Raw genomic sequence first — 21,535 nt, 5'->3', positions numbered from 1 at the left:
CACAGGGATCAGTTTTAGAGCCATTTTTATTTACTATCTTCATGAATGACCTGGATGTAGGTGTTGGGGAATGGTTCTGCAAGTTTGTGGGTGATACGAAGATCCGTGTGAGTATTAGGATTGTGAATGAGAATAAACTACTGCAAAATCCTGGAACTCCCTTCCTAACAGCACTGTGGGAGAACCGTCACCATACGGACTGCAGCGGTTCAAGAAGGCGGCTCACCACCACCTTCTCAAGGGTAATTAGGGATGGGCAATATATGCTGGCCTCGCCAGCGACGCCCACATCCCATGAACTAATAAATTTTTTAAAAAGCGGATCTTGATACTATGGAGGAATGCAACAGTGTTTGGTAAATAGTACTTAACTTAGATAAATGTAGTGTTATGCACGTGGGCAGGACCAACACAAATTATACTTACACCCTACAGAGTACTGAATTGAAATCTGGTGAAAAAGAAAATTTGTTATTATAGTACACAGTTCTCTTAAGGTTCATGGCCAATGCTGTGAAGCAATAGCCAAAGCAAATAGGGTACTAGGTTGCATTGCAAGGACAATTCAATATAAAACAAAACGCAACATTTTGTCCTTATATAAGACTTTGCTTAGGTATCACTTGGAACATAGGGGATAATTTTAACTCCCAAGAACGGGTGGGTTAGGGGTAGGTGGGCAGCAAAAATGGTTGGCTTTTGGAGTGGGACCACTTCCCGGCTCCAAAGTGCCCACTTCCGGGTTTAACTCAGGCACGTTTGGATATACGCGCACACATCAGAAACTCAGAAGTCCATCCCCATTTAAAGCTGGCGAGCCGATGCTTTAAGGGGCAATGCAATAGCGGAGACACTTAATTTTTTGTGTATTACAAATATAAAACAAATTTAGCCTTACCTGTTTGGGTTTCCCATCGCTTCTGATTCACATCAGGTGAAAGCAGGTAGGAAGAGCCAGATCCATGAGGCGAGTGCCTTTATTGCACTGCTTGTGGGCCTGGAGGAGCAGGAGTACTTCATCCAGGCCCCACAAGCTCACCTGGCATGATCAGACCCCTGCGATTGGCTGACCATCTCCCCACCCCCCTCGATGCTGGCCCTCCCCCCCACCTCTTCTCCAAGGCCTACCCGCTGTTGTCCACGTCCCCCCACCCCTCCAATTCCTTCCAAGTGCCACGATCTCGCTCTTCGCTCCCTCCCTCCGATTCACGGCTCCTTTCACTTCCAACAGGTAGCCAGCCTGTCAATCTGGCTGCCTGGCGACGTGAAACCCAGAAGCACACTTACCTTCAGTTGAGTTGCGACGGCAGATTGCGACACATTAATTTGGCTTCAGGGTTCCCCACGTGAATATCTGTGGACACGCTAGGTTCCCAGCTCCAAGCTAAAATCATGACCATTTTATCCAATTTTAAGTGCCCTCACGTGGGGGTAATACAGAGGCTTTGGAAAAGGTTCAGATGAGGCTTACAAGAGTGATACCCAGCTTAAAACATCTCGTTTCCCAGTTAGGCCTAAAAAGCTGTGTAGATCTGAGATGGGTGATCTGATAGAGGTGTTTAAAATAATTGCTGTGTTCATATTGACAGATTATTTCAATTCGATAACTTAAGGAAGACCAGGGGGTCATGTATATAAGTTACACAAAGGCAGAACTAGGCTAGATTTCAGGAGCACTTCTTTTCCCAGAGGATAATAGACCAATGGAACAAGTTGCCGACTTGTGCGGTGAACGCTGATCGCTGCATACCTTCAAAACAGAGCAGTTCTTGGCTGGCGCATAGATCAAGCACATAAATGATAGGTGGAATACGAACTAATATAAATCAGGGACTAGTTTTGATCGCCTAAGGGGGTCGGAGAGGAATTTTCCGGATTTTTCGCCCCTAAATTGGCTTTGGGTTTTTAATCTGGATTTTTGCCTCTCCCATGAGATTATCTGGCTGCTGGTGGGTGGGGAGGGGGGTTTGTGAATCATGATACTTAAGGCATCATGACTGCATGGGCAGGCTCAATGAACCAGCTGGTCTTTTCCTGTCCAACATTTTTGTATGTTCATACATGTTATCTTTGTAAACGAATCATATGCATCTATCTCTGCTGGGATGTCAGGGATGCATTTACATTACAAGTTTAGCATTGGTGCAAAGCTGTTTCCTGGTGCTAAATATGTGTAGCATAGATCCAATCTGATTCCAAGGCGGAGGGAGATTCCCTCTTCCAGAGAATCTCACTCCACTTTTCTCCAATGTCAGGTCAGATTCCAGACTTAGGCTGCTTTAACATTATAATATCACTCTGAAGTGTAACCAATTCACACCAACACTACAGTTATAGTATAAATGCACCTGAGAATGACACCATAAGATGTCATGCTTCACCACAACAAGGAGGAAAGGGGAAATATATGCATAAATCCACTAAGAATACTGTCATACAACTTATTTTTAAAATTATTATTCATTCATGGGATGTGGGCGTCACTGGCAAGGCCAGCATTTATTGCCCATCCCTAATTGCCGCTGCAGTCTGTGTGGTGAAGGTTCTCCCACGATGCTGTTAAGTACGGAGTTCCAAGATTTTGATCCAGCAATGATGAAGGAACGGCGATATATTTCCAAGTCAGGATGGTGAGTGACTTTTTTTTTTATTCATTCATGGGATGTGGGCGTCGCTGGCAAGGCCGGCATTTATTGCCCATCCCTAATTGCCCTTGAGAAGGTGGTGGTGAGCTGCCTTCTTGAACCGCTGCAGTCCGTGTGGTAAAGGTTCTCCCACAGTGCTATTAGGAAGGGAGTTCCAGGATTTTGACCCAGCGACGATGAAGGAGCGGTGATATATTTCCAAGTCGGGATGGTATGTGACTTGGAGGGGAACGTGCAGGTGGTGTTGTCCTCATGTACCTGCTGCTCTTGTCCTTCTGGGTGGTAGAGGTCGCGGGTTTGGGAGGTGCTGTCGAAGAAGCCTTGGCGAGTTACTGCAGTGCATCCTGTGGATGGTACACACTGCAGCCACTGTGCGCCGGTGGTGAAGGGAGTGAATGTTTAGGAGGGTGGATGGGGTGCCAATCAAGCGGGCTGCTTTGTCCTGGATGGTGTTGAGCTTCTTGAGTGTTGTTGGAGCTGCACTCATCCAGGCAAGTGGAGAGTATTCCATCACACTCCTGACTTGTGCCTTGTAGATGGTGGAAAGGCTTTGGGGAGTCAGAAGGTGAGTCACTCGCCGCAGAATACCCAGCCTCTGACCTGCTCTTGTAGCCACAATATTTATATGGCTGGTCCAGTTAAGTTTCTAGTCAATGGTGACCCCCAGGATGTTGATGGTGAGGGATTCGGCAATGGTAATGCCGTTGAATGTCAAGGGGAGGTGGTTAGACTCCCTCTTGTTGGTGATGGTCATTGCCTGGCACTTGTCTGGCGTGAATGTTACTTGCCACTTATCAGCCCAAGCCTGGATGTTGTCCAGGTCTTGCTGCATGCGGGCTTGGAACTGAACACTGTGCAATCATCAGCGACCATCCCCATTTCTGACCTTATGATGGAGGGAAGGTCATTGATGAAGCAGCTGAAGATGGTTGGGCCGAGGACACTGCCCTGAGGAACTCCTGCAGCAATGTCCTGGGGCTGAGATGATTGGCCTCCTACAACCACTACCATCTTCCTTTGTGCTAGGTATGACTCCAGCCACTGGAGAGTTTTCCCCCTGATTCCCATTGACTTCAATTTTACTAGGGCTCCTTGGTGCCACACTTGGTCAAATGCTGCCTTGAAGTCAAGGGCAGTCACTCTCACCTCACCTCTGGAATTCAGCTCTTTCATCCATGTTTGGAACAAGGCTGGAATGAGTGATCCTGGCAGAACCCAAACTGAGCATCGGTGAGAAGGTTATTGGCGAGTAAGTGCCGCTTGATAGCATTGTCGACGATACCTTCCATCACTTTGCTAATGATCGAGAGTAGACTGATGGGGCGGTAATTGGCTTGATTGGATTTGTCCTGCTTTTTGTGGACAGGACATACCTGGGCAATTTTCCACATTGTCGGGTAGATGCCAGTGTTGTCGCTGTACTGGAACAGCTTGGCTAGAGGCGCAGCTAGTTCTAGAGCACAAGTCTTCAGCACTACAGCTGGGATGTTGTCGGGGCCCATGCCTTTGCTGTATCCAATGCACTCAGCCGTTTCTTGATATCACGTGGAGTGAATCGAATTGGCTGAAGACTGGCTTCTGTGATGGTGGGGATATCTGGCTGAAGATGGTTACAAACACTTCAGCCTCGTCATTTGCATTCACGTGCTGGACTCCGCCATCATTGAGGATGGGAATGTTTGCAGAGCCTCCTCCTCCTGTTAGTTGTTTAATTGTCCACCACCATTCACGACTGGATGTGGCAGGACTGCAGAGCTTTGTTCTAATCCGTTGGTTGTGGAATCGCTTAGCTCTGTCTATAGCATGTTGCTTCTGCTGTTTAGCATCCATGTAGTCCTGTGTTGTAGCTTCACCAGGTTGGCACCTCATTTTTCGGTACGCCTGTGCCGCTTCTGGCATGCTCTTCTACACTCCTCATTGAACCAGGGTTGATCCCCTGGCTTGTTGGTAATGGTAGAGTGAGGAATATGCCGGGCCATGAGGTTACAGATTGTGCTGGAATAAAATTCTGCTGCTGCTGATGGCCCACAGCGCCTCATGGTTGCCCAGTTTTGAGCTGCGAGATCCGTTCTGAATCTATCCCATTTAGTACGGTGGTAGTGCCACACAACACGTTGGATGGTGTCCTCAGTTCGAGGATGGGACTTCGTTTCCACGAGGACTGTGCAGCTGTCACTCCTACCAATACTGTCATAGACAGATGCATTTGCGACAGGTAGATTGGTGAGGACGAGGTCAAGTAAGTTTTTCCCTCGTGTTGATTCGCTCACCACCTGCCGCAGGCCCAGTCAGGCAGCTCTGTCCTTCAGGACTCAGCCAGCTCGGTCAGTAGTTGTGCTACCGAGCCACTCTTGGTGATGGACATTGAAGTACTGCACCCAGAATACATTCTGTGCCCTTGCTACCCCCAGTGCTTCCTCCAAGTGGTGTTCAACATGGAGGAAGACTGATTCATCAGCTGAGGGAGGGCGATAGGTGGTAATCAGCAGGAGGTTTCCTTGCCCATGTTTGACCTGATGCCATGAGATTTCATGGGGTCCAGAGTCAAAGTTGAGGATTCCCAGGGCCACTCCCTCCTGACTGAATATCACTGTACCGCTACCTCTTGTCGGTCTGTCCTGCCGGTGGGACAAGACATACCCAGGGATGGAGATGGAAGAGTCTAGGACGTTGGCTGAAAGGTATGATTCTGTGAGTACGGCTATGTCAGGCTGTTGCTTGACTAGTCTGTGGGACAGCTCTCACAATTTGGAGGGGAATGCGCAGGTGGTGTTGTTCCCATGTGCCTGCTGCCCTTGTGCTTCTGGGTGGTAGAGGTTTGGGAGATACTGTTGAAGAAGCCTTAGTGAGTTGCAGCAGTGCATCCTGTAGATGGTACACACTGCAGCCACGGTGCACTGGTGGTGAAGGGAGTGAATGTTTAAGGTGTTGGATGGGGTGCCAATCAAGCGGGCTGCTTTGTCCTGGATGGTGTCGAGCTTCTTGAGTGTTGTTGGAACTGCACTCATCCAGGCAAGTGGAGAGTATTCCATCACACTCCTGACTTGTGCCTTGTAGATGGGTGGAAAGGCTTTGGGGAGTCAGGAGGTGAGTCACTCGCCGCAGAATACCCAGCCTCTGACCTGCTCTCGTAGCCACAGTATTTATGTGGTTAAGTTTCTGGTCAATGGTGACCCCCAGGATGTTGATGGTGGGGGATTCGGCGATGGTAATGACACTGATTGTCAAGGGGAGGTGGTTAGACTCTCTCTTGTTGGAGATGGTCATTGCCTGGCACTTGTCTGGCACGAATGTTACTTGCCACTTATCAGCCCAAGCTTGGATGTTGTCCAGGTCTTGCTGCATGCGGGCTCGGACTGCTTCATTATCTGACGGATTGCGAATGGAACTGAACACTGTGCAATCATCAGCGAACATCCCCATGTCTGACCTTATGATGGAGGGAAGGTCATTGATGAAGCAGCTGAAGATGGTTGGGCCTAGGACACTGCCCTGAGGAACTCCTGCAGCAATGCCCTGGGGCTGAGATGATTGGCCTCCAACAACCACTACCATCTTCCTTTGTGCTAGGTATGACTCCAGCCACTGGACAGTTTTCCCCCTGACTCCCATTGACTTCAATTTTACTAGGGCTCCTAGGTGCAACACTTGGTCAAACGCTGCCTTGATGTCAAGGGCAATCACTCTCACCTCACCTCTGGAATTCAGCTCTTTCATCCATGTTTGGAACAAAGCTGGAATGAGGTCAGGAGCTGAGTGATCCTGGCAGAACCCAAACTGAGCATCGGTGAGAAGGTTATTGGCGAGTAAGTGCCGCTTGATAGCACTATCGACGACGCCTTCCATCACTTTGCTGATGATCAAGAGTAGACTGATGGGGCAGTAATTGGCCGGATTGGATTTGTCCTGCTTTTTGTGGACAGGACATACCTGGGCAATTTTCCACATTGTCGGGTAGATGCCAGTGTTGTAGGTGTGCTGGAATAGCTTGGCTCGAGGCGCAGCTAGTTCTGGAGCACAAGCCTTCAGCACTACAGCTGGGATGTTGTCGGGGCCCATAGCCTTTGCTGTATCCAGTGCACTCAGCCGTTTCTTGATATCACGTGGAGTGAATTGAATTGGCTGAAGACTGGCTTCTGTAATGGTGAAGATATGGGGAGGAGGCCGAAATGGATCATCCACTCGGCACTTCTGGCTGAAGATGGTTGCAAACACTTCAGCCTTATCTTTTGCACTCATGTGCTGGACTCCACCGTCATTGAGGATGGGGAAGTTTACAGAGCCTCCTCCTCCCGTTAGTTGTTTAATTGTCCACCACCATTTACGACTGGATGTGGCAGGACTGCAGAGCTTTGATCTGATCCATTGGTTGTGGAATTGTTTAGCTCTGACTATAGCATGTTGCTTCTTAGCATGCATGTGGTCCTGTGTTATAGCTTCACCAGGTTTGCACCTCATTTTTAGGTACGCCTGGTGCTGCTCCTGGCATGCTCTTCTACACTCCTCACTGAACCAGGGTTGATCTCCTGGCTTGTTGGTAATGGTAGAGTGAGGAATATGCCAGGCCATGAGGTTGCAGATTGTGCTGGAATACAATTCTGCTGCTGCTGATGGCCCACAGCGCCTCATGGATGCTCAGTTTTGAGCTGCTAGATCTGTTCTGAATTTATCCCATTTAGCACGTTGGTCGTGCCACACAACACGTTGGATGGTGTCCTCAGTGTGAAGACAGGACTCCGTCTCCATAAGGTCTGTGCGGTGGTCACTCCTACCAACACTGTCATGGACAGATGCATCTGTGATAGGTAGATTGGTGAGGACGAGGTCAAGTAGGTTTTTCCCCTTGTGTTGGTTCGCTCACCACCTGCCGTAGGCCCAGTCTAGCAGCTATGTCCTTCAGCACTCAGCCAGCTCAGTCTGTAGTGGTGCCACCTAGCCATTCTTGGTGATGGACATTCAAGTCCCTCAACCAGAGTACATTTTGTGCCCTTGCTACTCTCAGTGCTTCCTCCGAGTGGTGCTCAACATAGTGGAGGACTGATTCATCAGCTGACGGAGGGCAGTAGGTGGTAATCAGCAGGAGGTTTCCTTGCCCATGTTTGACCTAATGTCATGAGATTTCATGCGGTCCGGAGTCAATGTTGAGGATTCCTAGGGCCAATCCCTCCTGACTGTATATCACTGTACCACCACCTCTGGTGGGTCTGTCCTGCCGGTGGGACAGGACATACCCAGGGATGGTGATAGAGGAGTCTGGGACATTGGCTGAAAGGTATGATTCTGTAAGTATGGCTATGTCAGGCTGTTGCTTGACTCGTCTGTCGGACAGCCCTCCCAATTTTGGCACAAGTCCCCATTTGTTAGTGAGGAGGACTTTGCATGATCGACTGGGCTTGGTTTGCCTTTGTCGTGTCCAGTGCCTAGTGGACCAATGCTGAGTGGTCCGTCCGGTTCTATTCTTATATTGGCTGATTATACAGAAATATACGCCGAGGCCTAGGAGCAGTTTCTCTACATTTTAAGTCAGGTACTGAATGGTCTGTGAACAGTATCCATAAGAGCAAAAATATAAATTCAAATTCCTAAAAAGGAACTTCTGTTCTTTTGTTTCATGCTTCACAGACAATTCTTTTCATCATGAGACTTTCTCCTCTCAAATATATCCCAAAGAATGCTAAGCATTAAAATTTCTGGTGACTGTATTCTAACATTAGCTTTGTTCTATCAGTCCATATCAGATTACCTGTAGCTATGCTTTGTAGCTATATAGTTGACAGTACTGTATCTGACATTTTGTCTGGTGTATGTTACACCAAGTGAGCCTACATAACAAAAAGCTTCTTTTCATTCAGCAATAAATTAGCATTATCTACAGCTTAATCAGTACAACATTCATAAGTTTTGCTCATTCAGCATGCGAACGTGTAAAATTATTCTTTTCCTAAGGCAAACATTTGAGTTTCAAATGCTACTTGCCTTTAAAGTTCACGGGACTGGAATGGATTGTTCTAATTGACAGAAACAAAACATCTTTTTTCTAAACTTAATCTATGTGAGTAACAGGTGCTTAGAAGTTCACCAGAGTACATTATTAACTAGAGTAGATTTGCATAAATCTGTGATAAGATCACCATTCATTGATTAATGCATTTTACAACAACCTTAACAGTAACACATGACAGAACATGGCTATGAAGCTTTATCCTTCAACTGATTAAACTGTAATCTCATCCAGGAAAAGAAAACAAAGGGTCAAAAAGAGAAATAAACTTGGGCAGTATTCTTCACAAACAACAACTTGCATGGATATAGTGCCTTTAATGTAGAAAAATGTCCCAAGGCACTTCAAAGAAATGAATGGAAAAATGAACACTGAACCAAAGACGGAAAGATTAGAACGGGTGCCAAAAGCTTAGCCAAAGTGATTTTTTTTTTAAGGTGGGTCTTAAAGGAGGAGATGAAGGTGGGGGAACTGAGGTGTTTAGGGAGAGAATTCCAGAGCATGGAGCCAAAGCGGCTGCAAACATGGCCACCAATGGTGGAGAGAAGAGAGGAGGCCATGCACAATAGGCTGGAGCCAGAGGAACAGAGAGTTCAAAAGGAATGATAGGACTGGAGGAGATTACAGAGATAGGGAGGGGCAATCTATGGAGGGATTTAAACACAAATTCGATATGAGGAAATGTACACTACAATGTATCGACTAGCCAACAAAAAATGAACAGGCATGGATGGTGTTCATGCCGAATTCCTAAAAGTTGCTCTAGGCGAGTGGGAGAGAACGGCAATTGCTGGTGACATATCTGATGCTGTGATGGCTGCCTGATCCTGTGATGGCTGTGCAAGATTCATACAATGAATCGAGATTTGCCCTGAGAGACAGCTCCCTCATCCACGCCAACTCCTGTCATGCCCCTGATGTGAGATACACCAGTATACTTCCAGGGCCTACAGAACAAGAAGGTCTTACTTAGACGATTCTGACCGACAGTGCCTCAGAAGGCTATACTTCCCTCCAGAGGTTATTGAGAAAATATATCAACTTCTGGCTGAAGACCTGCAGCTCACTTCCACTGACTTGAATTTGTTTTTGCATCTGTATCCTTCCAGGCAGCAGCAGGTGATCTTTGTTACTTTAGTCAGGCAGCTGCTCACCACTGCATCAAGAAGGTCACTGATGTTCTCTTCAGGACAGCTATGCAATTCACATCCTTCCCAATGGAAGCAGAACAAAAAGAGGGAGAACTATCCAGTTTTACAGACTGACAGGATTCCATCAGGTACAAGGAGCAATTGATGGAAAGCATATGATAATCAAAGCTCCATATAACATAACCCTCCAATTTCATGAACAGGAAATGCTTTCATTTTATTAATGGCCAGCTCATGTGCAATACCAATCTCTTTATCCTGCATGTCAATGCCAGATAACCAAGAAGCTGCCATATTTTTTGACGTTTAATACCATGAAAAATTTATCAGCCATCATTTTAATCAATGTAATTCTACTGAGTATTTAATTATCTCTATGTCCTGAGTGGTTAATGGTACATGAATCAAAAAGGTAGAAAAAAATTGGAATTTAATTGCTAGGATAGCCTGTTATGTGATAAAACTGGTAACTTATAATCTAAGCGATTGTTCTAGATGTGCTGAATGTTTCTGGTCGCCAAAGTTCAATCTGCTTATTACATCTTTAATATTAGTAAAAAAAATAGTACCAGAGAAATTAATGGGACTGAAAGTCAATAAATCCCAAGGACCTGATGATCTAAATCCCAGAGTTTTGAAAGAGGTGGCTATAGAGATAGTGGATGCATTGGTTGTCATCTTCCAAAATTCTATAGATTGTGGAATGGTTCCTGCAGATTGGAGGGTAGCAAATGTAACCTCACTATTTAAGAAAGGAGGGAGAGAGGAAACAGGGAAATACTGACCTGTTAGCCTGACATCAATAGCAGGGAAAATGCTAGAATTTATTATAAAGGATGTGATAACAGGACACTTCGAAAATAATAATAGGATTTGGCAGAGTCAACATGGGTTTATGAAAGGGAAATCATGTTTGACAAACCTATTGGAGTTCTTTGAGAATGTAACTAGTAGAATAGATGAGGGGAAGCCAGTGGATGTGGTGTATTTGGATTTTCAGAAGGCTTTCAACAAGGTCCCACATCGGAGGTTGGTGAACAAAATTAGAGCACATGGAATTGGGGGTAATATACTGGCATGGATTGAGAATTGGTTAACAGACAGAAAACAGGGAGTAGGAATAAACGGATCTTTTTCAGGTTGGCAGACTATGACTAGTGGGATACCACAGCACAGAGATCGGTGCTTGGGCCCCAGCTATTCACAATCTATATCAATGTTTTGGATGCGGGGACCAAATGTAATATTTCCAAGTTTGCTAATGACACAAAAATAGGTGGGAATGTGAGTTGTGAGGAGGATGCAAAGAGGCTTCAAGGGGATATAGACATGCTAAGTGAGTGGGCAAGAACATGGCAGATGGAATATAATGTGGAAAAATGTGGAGTTATCCACTTTGGTAGGAAAAACAGAAATGCAGAGTATTTTTCGAATGATGAGAGATTGGGAAATGTTGATGTTCAAAGGGACATGGGTGTCCTTGTACATGAGTCACTGAAAGCTAACATGCAGGTGCAGCAAGCAATTAGGAAGGCAAATGGTATGTTGGCCTTTATTCCAAGAGGATTTGAGTACAGGAGTAAAGATGTCTTATTGCAATTATATAGGGCCTTGATGAGACCGCACCTGGAGTATTGTGTACAATCTTGGTCTCCTTATCTAAGAAAGGATATGCTTGCCATAGAGGGAGTGCAACGAAGGTTCACCAGACTGATTCCTGGGATGGTGGGATTGTCATATGAGGAGAGATTGAGTATTCTGTATTCTCTAGAGTTTAGAACAATGAGTGGTGATCTCATTGAAACATACAAAATTCTTACAGGGCTCAACAGGGTAGATGCAGGGAGGATGTTTCCCCTGGCTGGGGAGTCTAGAACCAGGGGTCACAGTCTCAGAATAAGAGGTAGGCCATTTAGGACTGAGATGAGAAGAAATTTCTTCACTCAGAGGGTGGTGAATCTTTGGAATTCTCTACCCCAGAGGGCTGTGGAGGCTCAGTCATTGAATACATTCAAAACAGAGATCAATAGATTTCTAGATATTAAAGGCATCAAAGGATATGGGGATTGTGCAGGAAAATGGCGTTAGGTAGAAGATCAGCCATGATCTTGTTGAAAGGCGGAGCAGGCTCGAGGGGCCGGATGGCCTACTCCTGCTCCTATTTCTTATGTTCTTATCAGATCCAACTTTAGGCTGCTAATAGCACTAAGGCTATGCTTGGTAGTACTAGACAAAAAAGTGCACTTAAATTCTTTTTTTTTATTCGTTCATGGGATGTGGGCGTCACTGACAAGGCCAGCATTTATTGCCCAGCCCTAATTGCCCTTGAGAAGGTGGTGGTGAGCCGTCTTCTTGAACCGCTGCAGTCCGCAGACATATCACAAAGATTCAAATTAATACAAAAAATAATTCCAATCCAATAGTGTAATAAACTTGTCATGCCTTAACCATTGCTCATTGGCTAGATTTAGCAAATGTTTAAAAAAGACTGACTAAAAAACAAATATTTCATGGCATTTTATATCTGCCTGTTTTTATAGAGCACAGAGCTGTTTACTGATCAGTGACCATTTTGGTTCTTACCTGCTTCTGTATACTTCAGGCCCACTTTTTCTTCTTCATCTTTTGGTTTGGGAGGTGGCCATATGGCTTGAAGTCGTCCAGGAGTTCTGTCTTCAAATTCTGATGGTGATAACTCCTGTGACTAAATTAAAGAAATGGAAAATATTTTTTAAAAATTGTGTAATAAAACTATCTGAGAATGCATGTAAACTATAGCTCTTAGCCCTGTTAATATTGGATTCAGCCTTTTTTGTATGTCTATGGATTAGATCTAAATGGCTCTCTTTGTTGGATATCTATTTCCCCACTTCGATCCCCTCCAATATTGTCGTATATTCACATTTCCTTACTACACTAGGTTACTGATATAGGACATACACTGAGGAGGAATCAAAGTTACTTACACCACCACAACTCATCATACTTCAGCTGCCCTGTATCTTTGGGTTCCTTGCACCAAGAGCAAGATGTCAGAACAGGTCAATTTATAAATAGAATTAACAAGTTCAATTATATCTGTATTACATTTTTGGGGTTTTATGTTAGATATAGTTTCTTAGTTTTAGCATTATTGGTCAATCTCGTAAGTGAACCTCATGCCCCCTAAAACCCATGTGTGCCTTTACCTGCCCAATATCTAGGTGAATGTAATGAGACCCAGGGTTCAAACAGAGGACCCTTGTCACTATATTTCATGATACCACATGACTATTCTTTCACTTACCGAACAGAAGGCAATGTTCAAAAAAAGGGTGTAAGGATAAACCCAGCAACTATAGGCCAGTCAGTTTAGCCTCGGTGATGGGGAAACTTTTAGAAACGATAATCCGGGACAGAGTTAGCAGTCACTTGGACAAGTGTGGATTGATTAGGACAAGCCAGCATGGATTTGTTAAAGGCAAATAGTGTTTAACTAACTTGATAAAGTTTTTTGATAAGGTAACAGAGAGGGTCGATGAGGCAATGCGGTTGAGGGGTGGTGTATATGGACTTTCAAAAGGCGTTTAATAAAGTGCCGCATAGTAGGCTTGTCATCAAGATTGAAGCCCATGGAATAAAAGGGGCAGTAGCAGCATGGATACAGAATTGGATAAGTAACAGAAAACAGAGTAGTGGTGAACAGTTGTTTTTTGGACTGGAGGGAGGTAAACAGTGGTGTTCCTCAGGGGTCGGTACCAGGACCACTGCTTTTCTTGATATATATTAATGACTTGGACTTGGGTGTACAGGGCACAATTTCAAAATTTGCAGATAACACAAAACTTGGAAGTGTAGTGAACAGTGAGGAGGATAGTAATAGACTTCAAGAGGATATCGACAGACTGGTGAAATGGGCGGCCATGTGGCAGATGAATTTAACGTGGAAAAATGCAGTGTGATACTTTTCAGTAGGATGAATGAGGAGAGGCATATAAACTAAAGGGCACAATTCTAAAAGGTGTATAGGAACAGAAAGATCTGGGTATATATGTACACAAATTGTTGAAGGTGGCAGGGCAGGTTGAGAAAGTGGTTAAAAAAGCACACGGGATCCTGAGCTTTATAAATAAAGGCATAGAGTACAAAAGCAAGGAAGGCATGATGAACCTTTATAAAACACTGGTTCAGCCACAGCTGGAGTATTGTGTCCAGTTCTGGGCACCACACTTTAGGAAAGATGTGAAGTCCATAGAGAGGGTGCAGATGAGATTTAATAGAATGATTCCACAGATGAGATTACTTTAGTTACGTGGATAGACTGGAGAAGCTGGGGCTGTTCTCTTTGGAACAGAGAAGGTTGCGAGGAGATTTGATAGAGATATTTAAAATCATGAAGGGTCTAGACAGAGTAGATCAAGAGAAACTATTCCCATTGGCGGAAGGATCAACAACCAGAGGACACAAATTTAAGGTGATTGGCCAAAGAACCAAAGGTGACATGAGGAAAAACTTTTTTAGACAGCGATTGATTAGGATCTGGAATGCACTGCCGAAGCGAGTGGTGGAGGCAGATTCAATCATGGCCTTTAAAAGGGAACTGGATAAATACTTGAAAGGAAAAAAATTTGCAGGGCTACCGGGATAGGGCAGGGGAGTGGGACTAGCTGGATTGCTGTTGCATAGACCCAGCATGGACTCAATGGGCCAAATGACCTGCTTCCGTGCTGTAACCTTTCCATGATTCTACCCCAAAAGACAATGCTTCAGCCTATAAATTACTAGATAAATTTATTGAACATTAAAAAAGATAGATGAACAGTGTGAACACAAACAGTAGATTTATAGTAAAAACAGATTTCACTATTTTCCTGGAATCAAAACAATAAAAAAGAGCTTCTCCTGTGTTAATTCCTGACATTAAATTGACCCTGAAAACATGTTTCCATTACTTTTTAGGTAGCTATCCATTACCATAGCGTCTCTGACTAGCCCTTATCTCTACTGGGTTTAGAGTGGTAAGCTGACTACAGGTCGCCAAATATAAGACCACAATCATATGCTCTTGGCATAAGAGTTGTTCATCAAAAGGACTACAAATCATCATGGTCCTGTCCCTCTCACAACCCTGATTCAGATCTTCAGCACAGATTTAATAGAAAGATAGAAACATAGAAAAAAGGAGCAGCAGTAGGCCATTTGGCCCTTCGAGCCTGCTCCGCCATTCAATATGATCATGGCTGATCCTCTATCTCAATACCATATTCCCGTTCTCTCCCCATACTCCTTGATGCCTTTTGTGTCTAGAAATCTATCCAGCTCCTTCTTAAATATATTCAGTGACTTGGCCTCCACAGCCTTCTGTGGTAGAGAATTCCACAGGTTCACCACCCTCTGAGTGAAGAAATTTCTCCTCATCTCAGTCCTAAATGTCCTACCCCATATCCTGAGACTGTGACCCCTCATTCTGGACCCCCCAGCCAGGGGAAACATCCTCCCTGCATCCAGTCCGTCTAGCCCGGTCAGAATTTTATATTTATAATGCCAGTCCAACCCATTACTTCAGAAGATTCCCAAGATTTCAATCGCATTGGATGTTTGAATTAACTGGAAGAGCTTGATTCATTAATCTGTACCAAATGATTTGAATGACCTCTTAGACGGGTCTCCGTTCAAGTGCAATGGCTTTCCTGAATTACACATGTACATTCTCTGCAACTTGAACAATCAGCTCACAGTACCTAACTTTAACCCTGTGTGTGCTGTGAACAGAAAGGACGAAAGCAATAAATTATCCAACACACTGTAAAGTTGTCATAGGCCCTACTAATATATTAAAAAACTATTACATTTGTAAAAAATAATCCAACTATCTAGTGCATTTTTCCTGTTTGTTACACATGCTTCCTGTAATGCCACACTTTGGCCATCATTCTTTCCACAATACATTTTGTTGACTGGCAGCAGCAAATCAAAACTGAGGAGGTAGGGAATTTCAGGATCAAAAGTAAGGAAAATGGTGAGACGGTAACCAGTGAGAAACTACTAAGGACTTATGAAAACAACCATTCCTGAATGACCAATCAGGAGAACTTATCAATAATAGGTGAACCAAACAAATTGCTCGAAATGCATTTCAAAAAGAAAATGTTTCCCATTTTTTCCTCAGTAACTGATATTTCTAATACCCAAAATAAGGTTTTAAACAAAGTAACAAAAAAACTTACATATTTTACAATAACATGATTAAATAAGCCCATTGAATTGTCTTCTGTGCCTTCTAATGCCTTCATTAAAGTTTTTTCTTCAGGGCCTGAGCCTGTCTCAAAAGCCTAGGTTTTGATTAAATATTTTCCCCAAATCAGTTGAAGGGATTTACCAACCATGCATTCTGAATATGTGCAGTTGGCAGAATTTCCCAGCATGCATCTGTGCATCCTGAGCACGTGTAGCTTATAGAATTTCTCAGCATCCATTCATAGGCTTGTCGGAGTTGAATTAGAAGGGAATATTCCTTTATCCTGTGAGAATTTGCCAGTTTCTTTGCTTTTTCAAAAGAATTCAAAATGAACTCATTGAATTTTTAAAAGTAAGAATGTGTCAGCCTTGGCTCAGCGACAGCTGAGGTAGTGCTGCATTGTTGGATATTCTGTCCTTTGGATGAGACCTTGAACTGATGCCCTGCCTTCCCTGTCAGGTGAATGCGACACATCCCATGGCACTGTTCGATGATCTGGGGAGCTCTTGTGGTGTCCTGGCCAACATTCATCCCTCAACCAACACCACTAAGACAGAGTGGTGTACCAAACAGTCTGGTCATTTATCTCATTGCTGATCCTTGGACCTTGCGGTGTGAAAATTGTTTCCCGCATTTTCCTATTTTAAAAATCGGCCCTCATACTTTCAGTTTGTAGATTGTTAACACAGCAAACAATATGGGCATCCCAATAGCACTGTAAATAGCATGGGCACCTGTCTCTTTTGTATTAATAACTCTGTCCCTGGAATTTGGGTCGGGGTCATCCCCAGTGAAGGTTGGCAGGTAGAAGTCCCACCGGCAAGTGGAGTTCCAGGAATTTACAGGCTTTTCACCACGAAGGAATAATAATAAATTCAGCGTCCAGTACATTTAGCATAATGATAAATGTGCCAGGAATATAAAAGGATAAAATTAAATCAGGTGAATGCAACAGATCCCATGACACTATTCAACGAACAAGGGCCTTGGGAGTTTGGCACTCACAAACCTGTATTCAGTGTTGAATACGAATGAGGATGTTGACATCTCAGGGGAGTGCAGTCAGGAGCAAATCCACGGCACCGTGGATACTCGGCTGCACAGGGGGCAAAAGCTTGAGCACAGAGGTTGGGAAAGACTGAGGTTGAACCTCTAACGGAGTGAAGCGTTAAGGGAGTGAAGACATTCAACTGGGAACTTGGTGAGTGTGGGAACTAGGTGCAGAGGGAGAAGGAGGTGCTAAGTGATTTAAACCAAAGACTACAGACTAAGACTGAGCGGTGCATATTTGGAGCCGCATGAGGAATCAAGACAAGGCGAGAAGGAGCGCCAAGAGTAAGTCAGTAAGTATTTAGTTCATTAGTTAGTGTTTTTGTGTCAGATAAACAGTAAAGTGCCTTAAAGCTAAACAAAGTTTAAATAACTGTTAGCTAACATGGCAGGACCAGCTGGGGCCTGTCGCATACACATCCTGTGCCATGTGGAAACTCCAGAATACTTTGAGTGTCCTGGAGAACAACATGTGCAACAAGTGCCACCAACTGCTCAAGCTCGAGCTCGATCTCAGAGTTTCTGAGCTTGAGAGGTGGCTGGCATCACTACAGTGCATGTGGAAGCTGAGAGTTTCGTGGATAGCACGTTTTGGGAGGTGGTCACCTCGCAGCTACAGAGTTCAGGTGGAGAGGGAGTGGGTGACCACCAGACAGACGAGGCGGAGCAGGCAGACAGTGCAGGAGTCCCCTGGGAATGTGGCACTCACAAACTGGTGAATACCAGTGAAGGTGTTGGCACCTCAGGGCAATGCAATCAGGAGCAAATCCATGGGACTGTGGGAGACTTGACTGTATAGGGGGGCAAAAGAAATGCAGTTGTTATAGGGGATTTGATAGTCAGGGGGATATAAAACGTTGGCGGTTGGAGAAACGCCAAGTCCCACATAGGGTGTTGCCTCCCTGGTGCCAAGGTAAAGAAAATCACAGAGAGTGCAGAACATTTTGAGGAGGATGGGGAAGGCGATCAGCCAGAACTAGTGGTCCATGTGGGGAACCAATGACGTAGGAAGGAAAAGGGTCGGAGGTCCTGCAGTCAGAGTTTCAGGTGCTAGGGAGGAAGTTAAAAAGCAGGATCTCAAAAGGTAGTAATCTCTGGATTACTCCCAGTGCCACGCACTAGTGAGTATAGGAATAGTAGGATAAGACAGGTTAATGCGTGGCTGGAGCAATGTTGCAGGAGGGAGGGCTTCAGATTCCTGGGGCATTGGGACCAGTTCTGGCGCAGGAGAGATGTGTTCAAGATGGACGGGTTGTACCTCAACAGAGCTGGGACCAATGCCCTCACGGGGAGGTTAACTAGTGCTGTGGGGGAGGGTTTGGACTAATTTGGCAGGGGGGTGGACACCAGGATGAAACATTAGAGAGGAGAAACAAGGTGCCCAGAGGACTGGGAGGGACAAATAGCACCAGAGTAAAGAATAGTTTAGAAATAGGAGGGATCAGACAGGGGGCAAATGCAAGGCCGTCTATGAGATTGGATGCATCTGCATAAATACACGTAGTGTGGTAAATAAGGTTGGTGAGCTGCAGGCTCAAGTCGCCACATGGGACTGTGATATAGTGGCAATAACAGAGACATGGCTCAAAGAAGGGGAGGATTGGGTACTTAATATTTCTGTCTACAAGGTATTCAGAAAGATAGGGAAGGGAAGAAAGGGGGTGGCAGTATTGATCAAAGAAACTATTATTGCACTGGAAAGGGATGGTATAGTTGAGGGACCAAAGACAGAATCTATTTGGTTAGAATTAAGGAACAATAAAGGAGCTATTACACTACTGGGTGTATATTATAGGCCACCAAATAGTGGGAAGGAGATAGAGGAGAACATTTGCAGGCAAATTACAGAAAGATGCAAGAACTGTAGAGTAGTGATAATGGGGACTTCAATTACCCCAATATAGACTGTGACAGTAACAGCGTAAAGGGCAAAAAGGGGGAGGAATTCCTGAAATGTGTTCAAGAGAACTTTCTGGAACAGGTGTGCTTCTAGCCCAATCAGAAAGGAAAAAGTACTAGATCTAATTCTGGGGAATGAAGTGGGGGAGGTGGAGCATGTTTCAGAAGGGGAGCACTTGGGGTACAGTGATCATAATATCATTAGGTTAGAATAGTTATGGAATAGGACAAGGAACAATCAAATGAGAAAATGCTTAACTGGAGGAGGGCTAGTTTCAGTGAGTTAAAAAGGGATCTTGTCCAGGTGAATTGGAATCAAAAATTCGTAGGCAAAACAGTTATGGGAGGTCTTTAAGGAAGAGTTGGTTTGGGTACAGAGTATTCACATCCCTACGAGGGAGAAAGGAAGGTAGAGCTCCATGGATGACAAAAGATATAAGAGATTAAAATGAATCAGAAAAAGGCAGCTAATGATGAATGTCAGATTCATAATACAGTAGAGAGCCAGGCTGAATATAGAAAGTACAGAAGAGATCTAAAAAAAGGGAATAAGAGGGGCAAAAAGAGAATATGAAAATAGATTAGTGGCTAACATAAAAGGGAACCCAAAAGTCTTTTATAAACATAGAAATAGTAAAAGGGTAGCCAAAGGAAGGGTGGGACTGATTAGGGACAAAAAAGGAGACCTTCTTGTGGAGGCAGCGGGCATGGCTGAGGTACAGAGAAGAGGATGCTGCCATTGGAGTAGTAAAGGAGGAGGTAGTAGCGATATTGGATAGGATAAAAATAGATAAAGAGGAGGTACTTAAAAAGATTGGCAGTACTCAAAGTAGAAAGTCCAAATGTGATGCATCCTAGATTACTGAGGGAAGTAAAGGTAGAATTTGCGGAGGCTCTGGCCACAATCTTCCAACCCTCCTTAGATATGGTTTGGTGCCAGAGGACTGGAGGATTGCAAATGTTACACCCCTGTTCAAAAAAGGGGAGAGCGATAAACCCGGTAATTACAGGCCAGTCAGCCTAACGTCGGTGGTGGGGAAACTTTTAGAGACAATAATCTGGGACAAAATAAATTGGCACTTGGAAAAGTATGGACTAGGAAGTGAAAATCAGCACGGATTTGTTAAAGGTAAATAGTGTTTGACTTGATTGAGTTCTTTGATGAAGTGACGGAGAGGGTCAATAAGGGTATTGCGGTTGATGTTATGTATATGGACTTTCAAAAGGCATTTGATAAAGTATCACATAATAGACTTAATAGCAAAATTAAAGCCCATGGGAGTAAAGGGACAGCGGCAGTGTGGATACAAAATTGGCTAGGGGACAGAAAGCAGAGAATAGTGGTGAACGGTTGTTTTTCAGACTGGAGGGAAATATACAGTGGTGTTCCCCAGGGGTCAGTATTGGGACCACTGCTCTTTTTGATATATATTAATGACCTGGACTTGGATATAGAGGGTATAATTTCAAAGTTTGCAGGTGACATGAGACTCGGAAATGTAACAAACAATGTGAGGATAGTAACAGACTTCAGGAGGATACAGACAGACTGGTGAAATGGACAGATGTATGGCAGATGAAATTTAAACACAGGGAAGTGTGAAGTGATGCATTTTGTTTGGAAGATTGAGGAGAGGCAATATAAACTAAATAGTACAATTTTAAAGAGAGTGCAGGAAGAGACAGACCTGGGGGTGCACATACACAAATCTTTGAAGGTGGCAGAACAAGTTGAGAAGGCTGTTAAAAAAGCATATGGGATCCTGGGTTTTATTAGGAGAGGCATAGAGTACAAAAGCAAGGACGTTATGCTAAGTCTTTATAAAACATTGGTTAGGCCTCAGCTGGAGTATTATGTTCAATTTTGGGCACCACATTTTAGGAGGAATGTCAAGGCCTTAGAGAGGGTGCAGAAGAGATTTACTAGAATGGTGCCAGGGATGAGGGACTTCAGTTACGTGAAGAGACTGGAGAGGCTGGGGTTTTTCTCCTTAGAACAGAGAAGATTAAGGGGAGATTTGATGGAGGTGTTCAAAATCAAGAACAGTTTTGACAGAGTAAACAAGGAGAAACTGTTTCCAATGGTAGAAGGGTCGGTGACCAGAGGACACAGATTTAAGGTGATCGGGAAAAGAGCCAGAGGCGACATGAGGAAACATTTTTTTATGCAGCGAGTTTTAATGGTCTGGAATGCACTGCTTGAAAGGGTGGTGGAAGCAGATTCAACAGTAACTTTCAAAAGGTGAATTGGATAAATACTTGAAGGGAACAAATTTACAGAGCAATGGGGAAAGGCCAGGGGAATGGGACTATTTGAATAACTCTTTCTAAGAGCCGGCACAGGCACGATGGGCCGAATGGCCTCCTCCTATGCTGTACCTTCTATGATAGGAAAGAAAAAATATATGGGATACATGAGTAACATTTGTTTTCAAATTTGATCCAAGCCAATGGACCATTTGAGTTGCTGCAACTGTTGTCAGTTTATCATTTTTCAGTCCGTCACTGAAACAAAGCAAAGAGATATATAATGAGCTCTCTCGGAGATGAATTAGAAAGATGTCTGCAGGAG

The 21,535-nt window shown here is 44.3% G+C and overlaps 1 protein-coding gene across 3 annotated transcripts in view; it reads right to left on the bottom strand.

The window, feature by feature from the left end:
- The window catches only part of fmn1 (formin 1), a 449,066-nt gene that overhangs the window by 364,427 nt on the left and 63,104 nt on the right, over positions 1-21,535 (bottom strand). For 2 of the 3 annotated variants that reach the window (XM_067991365.1, XM_067991366.1), the window contains exon 2: positions 12,381-12,501. In XM_067991365.1, the coding sequence (XP_067847466.1) occupies positions 12,381-12,501 (121 nt within the window). The remainder of the gene's footprint in view (positions 1-12,380; positions 12,502-21,535) is intronic. The other variant, XM_067991364.1, reaches the window with a different exon arrangement.

This window comes from Heptranchias perlo, chromosome 10 (assembly GCF_035084215.1).
Source record: "Heptranchias perlo isolate sHepPer1 chromosome 10, sHepPer1.hap1, whole genome shotgun sequence".
NCBI classification, from domain to species: Eukaryota; Metazoa; Chordata; class Chondrichthyes; order Hexanchiformes; family Hexanchidae; genus Heptranchias; species Heptranchias perlo.
This window is presented reverse-complemented; position numbering and strand designations above follow the sequence as displayed.